Genomic DNA, 11,501 nt, shown 5'->3' with positions numbered 1-11,501 from the left:
TATATATATATCTTTTTTGTATAATCATATAGATCTTAAAATTTTGATATCGAAATGCTCTTCGATCAGAATATTTGACTTTTGTATTTTAGTTTATTTTATTCATTTTAAAAAAATAAATAAACATGTAACAGTTTTTCTTTTCTCATATTATATATTATATTTCATATTTTATCATACAATGTCGTGTCAAATCAATCAACAAACAAATTTAACGATTTCCATATTTATTTATTAGTTTATTTATTTATCTATTACCATGTTGTATAAAATGAAATGGAAAAAAGGTCTAATATACCTCTCAATTTTGTCATTAAGAGTTGATATACCCCTTGTTATGAAAGTTATTCATATATATCCCTATTGTTATACAAATGTCTCACATATTCCCTTTTTCTCTAACAGAAGTGAAAAATATAATTTTAATTTATATTTTGAAAAAAATATAATCCATATAGGGTATATTTGATCCTCCTCACACGTATTTCTTTTTGACTTGTTTATTTCAACGACTAATTTAAATTTATTATTTTGATGGTCAAATTTATTTATGTTTCACTAATTTTCTTGTAAAATTTATTATAGATGCCCCATTTTTTTACAAATACAAATGCTAAATTACAATATAGCCGCAAAAAAAATTAGTTTAAATTTTTTTCTTTACACTAAAGAATGAAAGAAAAAAGAATAAGAAACTCGAATAATGATAACCAAAGAAGTTAAAAAATAATTTTTGTATGAAATCTCTCTCTCTCTCTCTCTCTCTCTCTATATATATATATATATATAATAAAGGAGAAACATAGACAAGGTGATGTGACACCTCTCTATGACCTCCAATTGTATTTGTCTTTTTTCTTTCTTTCATTTTTTTGGCATTTAAATTAATTATTTTATTATAAAATCAAATTACTTAATTTATAACAAATAAATATTTTATTAATGGAGTAACATTTATAACAAAGACTCTTCACATTTCTTTTTTTCTTTTGTTAGCCTCACTTCTAATCATAAAATGATAATATATTTTAATATTTTAAGTGTTTTTCTCTATATTATTTAATTTATTTACAAGGAGTAATTACCCATGACCTACACCTCTTTTAATTTTTATTTTTAATAATATTCAAGACTCTCATAATTTTCATGTTCATAACCTCTAAAATTTAATTTGTAAGTTTATGATGTCAAATGGTATTGCTATATTTTGCCTATATAAACTCATATTTAGTTCACATTCAAGATTATCCTTTCCCTTCTTCATCGAATTGGTTTGTCAATTAACTAACATGTAACAAAAAAGAAGTACATGAAGGTGAGAAATATTTCATTCCCAAGTCTTTCTTTTTATTTTCTACATTTTGCCTATCTAAATTGATATTTAATTTCATGAAAATTCACATTCAAGAATATATTTTCTCTTCGTTATCATATTAGTTTGTGAATTAACTAACATGTAACGAAAAAGAAGTACATGAAAGGTAAGAAATATTTCATTCTCAAATATCTTTTTATTTTTATGTATTTGGTTATGCTTTCTTAATATTTTATTTATGTATGTATTATCATTCTCCAAGCAAGTATGATTAAGAGAAAAAAAACTTTGTAATAACGAACAATGTGTTGTTAGTATGTGATTGTTCTCTTTAATAGTCAATTTGTTGAATATAATATAGTTTGATTACAATATGTGTGAGATTTCAAGAGATGATTATTATTTATTGTTAATACAATTGAAAAAAAAACTATTTACATATAGTTTAGATTTCTTTCTTTCTTTTGGTATAATCACTTTCAATTGGTATGATATTTTATTTATTTATAATTATATTTTTTTTATTCAATTGGTAGCATATAATGAAGAGGTTGACATATGGAGTACATAATATGATGACAGATTTACTTACAAAGGAAGATAGTAGAAGAAAAGCAATTTTTGAAGCATAATTAGGGATATTTTTTTGTTACTTTGACTTGTATTGGTGAGGTAGCTACTTTTGCTAGAATTTTTTAAACTTTAGTTTGTATAAGTAAATTAACTACATGTATTGGCAATGCTACTCATTTGGTTCTTTACTATTATAATATTTTTTGTTATGAAGCACAAATTAATATAACTATCTCATTTAAAAAATAAACAAATTATGATGATAATGAGCTTCATTTTTATTATGCTTGCAAGAAAATAATTTAAAATAAAATATTCAATTCTATGATGTCTTTTTTTTTATGTAACAATCTGTTTTCGTCACTATTCTTTTTTGTTTGAAATGTATTTATATTTTTTATGCAGTCACCAATTATCATTTTATTTTTTTGTTCATTATTGTATTTCTATCCCTTATTGTCATATTTATTTATTTTTATAAATAAAATTAATACATGATTATTAATGCAATTAATGTCTAATAAAATTCATAACTCATGTCTCTTCATTTTACTTGTAACTTCTACTTTAAAATATTGTTATAACTTTTTCTTGTTTCTTTTTCATAATTTTTATTAATATTTTAATTAATGTTTAAAAAATTAATAATAAAGACACAAGGAAGAACTTCAAAAGTTTTATTTTACGAAATCAGAATTTGTATAGAGGATCATAAAAAATATGTATACAATATATTGTTATTTCAAAATATGATATCTATTTCATTTACTTCACCATGGTAAATAATTGGGATAATTTCAGAAACATCCCTTGAGATATTGCTCCATCACACTGACCTCACTCGTGGTTTACGATATTACGCTTACCTTCCTTATTTTGATTTTTTATAACAATTCCTATAACCTATTTTTCATTAATGAAAATAAAATATACTTTGACAAATCTATCCTTCTCTAATATTAATTTATTTCAATTAAATAATTCTATCAAAATATTATATTTAACAAATTTTGTAAATCTTTTGATGAAATTCTTGAAACCATTCAAGAACTAACATTAAAATTATTTGTAACCATGAAGAAAATAAAACTCTAAATCTTTTGGAAGAAATCAATTTCAGAAAACCCAAAAGACGCAAATGCTTAACAAACAAACCGGAAAGAGACGCAATAACAAAAATTGATGTTCTGATCAATCCAGAGATCACTTTGATTAGTACTAAAGATTCAAAATATCATATAATGATTAATTAAAGAGAGATTCAACAATGCAAAGAATGATCAATTCTTTAGGAACACATTTACAAGATTGATATCTTACAAATCCTTACATAAATTGAAGAAAAAAATAATTTATTGTGTTACGTTAAATTTGAAAATATAACTAATTATTGATGATATTTATATTGAATATTGAGCAAAATAGTGGTTGATTTTTTTTAATTATCGTCATATTTGAATCGTTTATGTGTTTTGAAAGAATTCGTTGCAACCCTAATTGAAAGTTGAAAGTAAGACTCGGGAGGCGACGTCTTTATCCGATGAGTCCTACAAAGAGGAACACAAGAATCTGGAAATTTTCATGTTTCTATGAAAAAATAAAAATCTTTAACTAAAGATATTCATAAACCTAATTAAGAGTATAATTTTTGAAAGGGCAATGTAGTCATATTAAAATTATTTTGCATTAATGATAACAGTTTAGAGAAATTGTTACAAAAAAATTAAGTAGGGTGCAAAGCGTAATATCGTAAACCACAAAGGAGGTTAATGTGATAGAGCAATATCTGAGGGAAAGTCTCTGAAACTATCCCTAAATAATTTATTCTACTATATACATATGAATAGTTTGCACTTAAAAAATGTAAAAAAAATTCAATTTTATATATTAAAAAAAGATGAAAAAATGTATCATATCGCATATGAAGAGAATATCAATATTGTTTATATATCTGATACTAACATGAATATAAATATTATATATTATTGTCCAATAAATGATTCTTATAGCCGCGCGAAGCACGGACAATTTTCCTAGTATTAAAATATACCTTAAATTTTGCTAGAAGAATCATATATATACCCCTACATGATTATTTTTTTTAAAATTTAAGTCAAAAAAATAAATTTAAAACAAATTTTTTCACTTCTGTTAGATGAAGGGTGTATGTGAACTCTTTTTGTAACGATAAATATATATGTGAGCCATTTGTATAATGGCAAGGATATATATGAGTCACTTTCATAACGAAAGTATATCAACTCTAAATGACAAAGTTAAGGAGTATATCAGTCCCTTTTCCTAAGTGAAATTGAAGCAGTGCAAAGAGAAGTAAAAAAATGCACACACACCAAATTTTGTATAAAATAATAATAGTAACCAATAACCGATCATACTTCCGTTTTTTTCTAGAGGCTCCCGAGTCATTTAGGTAAATCATTTATAAATCATATACAACTCAGCTAAATATTTTATCAAAATTAATAAGATTTAAGGATTCACTCGACACTCAATTAGAATCAGATGTCAATTACGTTTTACTTTAATTTTGAGGCGTGACAATATCCATATGCTTTATGGAAAGATATCCATGTATTTGGTACTTTAATTCAATAATATAACTTTAATTTATTATTGAAAAACAATAATTCCTATTTTAAGAAAAGGAGAGTTGACAAAGAGTACTCTATTAAACTAACAAACAAACTTGGTAAGTGAAGAGTCCAAAGTACATAAGTATATAAAACTACTCCACGTTAAGCAATGTTATTAATTTAATACTCGTTTACTTGTTCCGAACGGCTGCTTAGATCAAAATTATTTATCACATTTCATTTCTCGAGAGTTAATTTGATTAATTTTTGAAGTTAAATTGAATTAGAATAACTCAATATTATATAATTAAATATATATTCAAAAATTATACAAAAAATACTACAAATTACAATTTCCCTCATTCAAATTTGATGAAACATTTTATAATTTTGATCAAAATTAACATAGTTTAACTTTAAAAGGAAATATAACAATTAATTTGGGACGGTGGAACGTGGAAGTAGTGATTTGTATTATATCAAATAAGCTTAGGACAAGTAGCGCCACATGTGTTTGGTTCAATTGATTTCTGTTTAGGGAATATGACTTTCAATTTTAAAAAGTTTTTTTTTGTGAACATTTTTTTATTTTATTTTTGAAGAGATACGAATATCTCTGATATACATAAAATAAAGGAGGGAAAGGAAATAAAAATTCGAAGGGAAGGTGGAAAGAAACTAAAAAGGCTTCCCTGGCAATAAATAAGTACTAAAAACGCTATCCATTGTGACGAGTTCGATCGATGTAGAAAATTTCTCTCATTAAAACCTGACTTATATTTGAGAGATTCTTTGCTCAATCAACTCAATATTTTTATGAGGAAAATAACTGCTTCCCTAGTTAGTTATATATAAATAAATTGGCTTTCCTCAACTCTTATTGATAATTTTTTAATTGAACGGAAAAAGTTTAATCATAGTACTTTTCCCGTAATATTTGAGTTAAGGGAATGAATTGTCAAATATAGTTTATTATCAGTGATAATTTATCACTAAAAGAATTGTTTTTTTCTTATACGGAGAGCGATGAGAATTAACTTCGTTAATATTCAGAGTTGCCTTTCCTTATCTTATATCAATAAAATAAATAAAAGATTTAGCGATAATAATATAATTGTCCCTATATTATATTTAGCATTAAATAAATATGAATATTTAACATCTACCCTCTCTATAATGCTACTAAAAGCTTTAGCGACTTTAGATGCAATGACATTAAGTCATGCCACTAAATATTTTTGCGACAATACTAAAAGGAAAATCTATTACTACTAAATATCTATATATATGTATTTATTTTCTTTGAAAATAAAATGTAAAATGGCTCTGTAATTTAACTCATAAATAAAGAAATTATTTTATTTATTTCTCCCTAAGAAAACACCAAGCTAATATTGCACAAGTAAAAATGCACAGAATACATTAAAGAAAGAGACACTGGCAAGATAAATGTAAAAGATTGGCTCTTTTGGGGGTCATTTTCTTAATTGTGGGTCAAGTTAACATGTTTACTAATTACAAATGATTGTCAACACTCTTTCAATACATTTAAAAATATTTCTTTCAATGTAGTGGGTGCAGACACAGGTATTTTTTAATCATTCTGCACTTCAGGAGTGTTATATATATAATTCCAATTCTATGCAAATATAAACCAAACTTATAATAAATACTCCAATGGCTTTGATCTCAAGCTTGTGCATCTTTGTTTTGGTTGCACATTTTTCCACCCCAATTGTGTGCCATAAAAGACCTCATCAAGCTGCCCTTTTCGTGTTCGGTGATTCAATTTTCGATCCTGGAAATAATAAGTACATCAACCCGAATACTAGCTCCCAAGGTAGTAATAATTTCCCTTATGGAGAATCATTCTTCAAGTACCCTACTGGCAGGGCCTCCGATGGACGTCTCATTCCTGATTTTATTGGTAAGGTAGTTACTAGTTAATGTTATTTTGCTATATATATGGAGACATCACTTTGATTTTTATTTTATTTTGCAGCTGAATATGCTAATTTGCCATTTATTCCGCCATATTTTGAAATTGGGAAGGAACATTTCATTCATGGGGTGAATTTTGCATCTGGCGGTTCTGGTTGTTTGACTGAAACCAGTCGTGGCTTTGTAAGTCCTTTTATGTAATTCTTGTCTGAATATGATAGTTAGATCGATCAATATTACGTGGATTTTTTTATAAATTGTTTGTTTTCATTTGACAGGCTATAGATCTTAAAACTCAGTTGAAATTATTCCTAAACGTGACACAACTGTTGAAGAACAAAGTGTGTGAAATAGAGTCCAAACAGATCCTCTCCAATGCTGTATATATTTTTAGCACTGCCAGTAATGATTTCCTTTTCCCTTTATTAGCAAATTTTACTTCTCCATATTCCGATACAGAATATCTACAGATGGTTATGGGAAATTTGACTTCTGTTTTAAAGGTAATTAATATTGATCTTTTCGATTTAATTTAATTTACGAGTAGTAGTTTTTATCTATTGAAGAAATAAATCAGATATTGTTACTTCCATTCTCTACGTTAAGTTAGACCTAGGCGTGTCAAATGGACTAATTCTTTGTACTTTGTTTACAGGGAATTTACAAGGAAGGAGGGAGAAAGTTTGTTATGTTTAATTTGGGTCCATTAGGTTGTATTCCTTCCATTAGGGCTCTCAACCTTCAAAAAGGAGTTACAAATGGGAGTTGCATGGAGGAGGCCACAAACAAGGCGAAAATGTTTAATTCAGCTCTCCCAAGAATGTTCAAACAACTAGAGAAGCAATTGCCTGGATTTAAGTATACAATATTCAACTTCTTCAAAGTATTTGCAGATAACATTCATAATCCAACAAAATATGGTATCTTCTATCTCATTGAAGTCAAAATCAAGTATCTTTATGTTCGATTATATATTGTGCACTGTTGATTTATGTAAGAATAGCTGTTTTACCAAGAGTACTAATGTACTATAAGTACCAACAGAAATTGGTGGTAAGTACTCTTTTATCTTTAACCAAATGTCTCAGTTCGAGAATGGTATGAAATCGTATTTGTTAAGGAGCGCATTACCACCAATATAGGACTTTCTGGTGCGAATCTTTTAGTCTCCCCATGAGAAACCTTCAATAGAGTAAAAGAAAGAATTGGAATTGATCATAGAAAGATGAAACATAAATCATATATAGGTTGTTTTTTTATCTGTTTTTTTCTTTTCAGTTCAAACTCTGTAGCAGAAATTTCAGGGATCTGCTAACAAAGTAGAATGTTGATGCAATGTTCATAACAAAATGAAATCACACAAACTATATTAGAGATAAATAAAGTCAAATGTTGATTGTTATATAAAGAATGTTCCTTAGTCTTAATTTACTTAAAAGGTTTGTTCTGTTTTATTTAGGTTTTAAGATATCAAAGACGGCTTGTTGTGGAACGGGTCCATTTCGAGGGATTCTTAGTTGTGGAGGGACAATGCAGGGAAAAGAGTACGAGTTATGTAAAAATGTGAAAGAGTACTTGTTTTTCGACTCTTTTCATCCCACTGAGCTGGCCTACCAACAATATGCAAAATTACTATGGAATGGAACTCCAGACATGGTAGCACCTTACAAGCTAAAATCCTTTTTTAAACTTTCAACATAACCTGATGGTGGCATTGGTGGAATTCTTCTGTTAATGCTTACTATAGGGAAGAAAATAATAAATGTAAATGTTGATGATATGGAGCTTTATCTTTACTATTATTTCTGATCTTGTGTTCGATTTATGAAGAGACAATCTTTAGATTTAGTGAGACGACTTCATATCTCAGTTCATGATTGAACAAAGTTGAGAAATAAGTTGGAATGATGCAATGTACATTTGATTAGGGAATCAATAAAAAAATCCCCTCTTTGTTTGTTTGAGTGAGTTAATTTGTTCGTCTACACCAACCCTTATTTCTCTACTATTGTCATGCATTATTGGACCTAATGTGACTGTAGATTAGAGTTATCAAGCATAATAAGACCTTAAAAAAAAACTCTCTTCTGCCTTCATTTGCATCTAAACAAAACGAAAAACATGTTTGGCAATTAAATTTTAAAACATGGTTGCTATGTTTTGGCGGTGCAGTTTCAAAGTAACACATACAAGTATCTGTGAAGACATTGGTTTTGATTGTTACCAAAAAGGATCAGGAATGATCATGGCTTTGAAACCATTGATGTTGATCTTCTCAAAATTCCTACTCTCACAGTCTCACTACACAAAAAATGATTTTTAACAACAATTTTATAGGGAAGAAAAAAATAAATGCAAATGTTGATGATAAGGAGCTTGATCTTTACTATTATTTCTGATCTTGTGTTCGATATATGAAGAGACAATCTTTAGATTTGATGAGACAACTTCATATCTCAGTTCATGATTGAACAAAGTTGAGAAATAAGTTGGAATGATGCAATTTACATTTGGTTAGGGAATCAATAAAAAATCCCCTCTTTGTCTGTTTGAGTTACTTAATTTGTTCGTCTACACCAACCCTTCTTTCTCTATTGTCATGTCATGCATTATTGGACCTAATGTGACTGTAGATTAGAGTTATCAAGCATAATAAGACCTTAAAAAAAAACTCTCTTCTGCCTTCATTTGCATCTAAACAAAACGAAAAACATGTTTGGCAATTAAATTTTAAAACATGGTTGCTATGTTTTGGCGGTGCAGTTTCAAAGTAACACATACAAGTATCTTTGAAGACATTGGTTTTGATTGTTACAAAAAATGATCAGGAATGAGCATCGCTTTGAAACCATTGATGTTGATCTTCTAAGAATTCCTACTCTCACTACACAAAAAATGATTTTTAACAACAATTAATTGACGACAATAGCTTAATCACCGCTAAACTAATTTTTTCACTTCTGTTAGATGAAGGGTGTATGTGAACTCTTTTTGTAACGATAAATATATATGTGAGCCATTTGTATAATGACAAGGATATATATGAGTCACTTTCATAACGAAGATATATCAACTCTAAATGACAAATTAAGGAGTATATCAGTCACTTTTCCTAAGTGAAATTGAAGCAGTGCAAAGAGAAGTAAAAAAATGCACACACACCAAATTTTGTATAAAATAATAATAGTAACCAATAACCGATCATACTTCCGTTTTTTTCTAGAGGCTCCCGAGTCATTTAGGTAAATCATTTATAAATCATATACAACTCAGCTAAATATTTTATCAAAATTAATAAGATTTAAGGATTCACTCGACACTCAATTAGAATCAGATGTCAATTACGTTTTACTTTAATTTTGAGGCGTGACAATATCCATATGCTTTATGGAAAGATATCCATGTATTTGGTACTTTAATTCAATAATATAACTTTAATTTATTATTGAAAAACAATAATTCCTATTTTAAGGAAAGGAGAGTTGACAAAGAGTACTCTATTAAACTAACAAACAAACTTGGTAATTGAAGAGTACAAAGTACATAAGTATATAAAACTACTCCACGTTAAGCAATGTTATTTATTTAATACTCGTTTACTTGTTCCGAACGGCTACTTAGATCAAAATTATTTATCACATTTCGCTTCTCGAGAGTTAATTTGATTAATTTTTGAAGCTAAATTGAATTAGAATAACTCAATATTATATAATTAAATATATATTCAAAAATTATACAAAAAATACTACAAATTACAATTTCCCTCATTCAAATTTGATGAAACATTTTATAATTTTGATCAAAATTAACATAGTTTAACTTTAAAAGGAAATATAACAATTAATTTGGGACGGTGGAACGTGGAAGTAATGATTTGTATTATATCAAATAAGCTTAGGACAAGTAGCGCCCTCATGTGTTTGGTTCAATTGATTTCTGTTTAGGGAATATGACTTTCAATTTTAAAAAGTTTTTTTGTTGAACATTTTTTATTTTATTTTTGAAGAGATACGAATATCTCTGATATACATAAAATAAAGGAGGGAAAGGAAATAAAAATTCGAAGGGAAGGTGGAAAGAAACTAAAAAGTCTTCCCTGACAATAAATACGTACTAAATACGCTATGTGACGAGTTCGATCCATGTAGAAAATTTCGAACATTAAAACCTGACTCATATTTGAGAGATTCTTTGCTCAATCAACTCAATATTTTTATGAGGAAAAAAACTGCTTCCCTAGTTAGTTATATATAAATAAATTGGCTTTCCTCAACTCTTATTGATAATTTTTTAATTGAACGGAAAAAGTTTAATCATAGTACTTTTCCCGTAATATTTGAGTTAAGGGAATGAATTGTCAAATATAGTTTATTATCAGTGATAATTTATCACTAAAAGAATTGTTTTTTCTTATACGGAGAGCGATGAGAATTAACTTCGTTAATATTCAGAGTTGCCTTTCCTTATCTTATATCAATAAAATAAATAAAAGATTTAGCGATGATAATATGATTGTCACTATATTATATTTAGCATGAAATAAATATGAATATTTATAATCTACCCTCTCTATAATGCTACTAAAAGCTTTAGCGACTTTAGATGCAATGACATTAAGTCATGCCACTAAATATTTTTGCGACAATACTAAAAGGAAAATCTATTACTTCTAAATATCTATATATATATATATTTTCTTTGAAAATAAAATGTAAAATGGCTCTGTAATTTAACTCATAAATAAAGAAATTATTTTATTTATTTCTCCCTAAGAAAACACCAAGCTAATATTGCACAAGTAAAAATGCACAGAATACATTAAAGAAAGAGACACTGGCAAGATAAATGTAAAAGATTGGCTCTTTTGGGGGTCATTTTCTTAATTGTGGGTCAAGTTAACATGTTTACTAATTACAAATAATTGTCAACCAACCAACACTCTTTCAATACATTTAAAAATTATCTCTTTCAATGTACTGGATGCAGACACAGGTATTTTTTAATCATTCTGCACATCAGGAGTGTTATATATATAATTCCAATTCTATGCAAATATAAACCAAACTTATAATACTCCA

The 11,501-nt window shown here is 27.4% G+C and overlaps 1 protein-coding gene across 1 annotated transcript; it reads left to right on the top strand.

The window, feature by feature from the left end:
• The first annotated feature begins 6,159 nt into the window (after nucleotides 1-6,159).
• LOC102587742 (GDSL esterase/lipase 1-like) lies at nucleotides 6,160-8,328 on the top strand. Its single transcript, XM_015312943.1, has 5 exons — nucleotides 6,160-6,409; nucleotides 6,485-6,606; nucleotides 6,702-6,926; nucleotides 7,079-7,343; nucleotides 7,883-8,328. Exons 1-5 carry the CDS (start codon nucleotides 6,160-6,162, stop codon nucleotides 8,122-8,124), a joined length of 1,104 nt encoding a protein of 367 aa, XP_015168429.1. The 3' UTR covers nucleotides 8,125-8,328.
• Nucleotides 8,329-11,501: the final 3,173 nt, after the last annotated feature.

Source organism: Solanum tuberosum, unplaced genomic scaffold (genome assembly GCF_000226075.1).
Source record: "Solanum tuberosum cultivar DM 1-3 516 R44 unplaced genomic scaffold, SolTub_3.0 scf00222, whole genome shotgun sequence".
NCBI lineage: Eukaryota > Viridiplantae > Streptophyta > Magnoliopsida > Solanales > Solanaceae > Solanum > Solanum tuberosum.
Note: the sequence above shows the minus strand (reverse complement) of the source record. Positions and strands in the feature narration are given on the sequence as shown.

Coding starts and splice junctions, on each gene's coding strand:
- LOC102587742 (XM_015312943.1), top strand. CDS start 6,160: ATGGCTTTGATCTCAAGCTTGTGCATCTTTGTTTTGGTTGCACATTTT. Junction 6,927..7,078: donor ATTTGACTTCTGTTTTAAAG/GTAATTAATATT, acceptor CTTTGTTTACAG/GGAATTTACAAGGAAGGAGG. Junction 7,344..7,882: donor TCATAATCCAACAAAATATG/GTATCTTCTATC, acceptor TGTTTTATTTAG/GTTTTAAGATATCAAAGACG.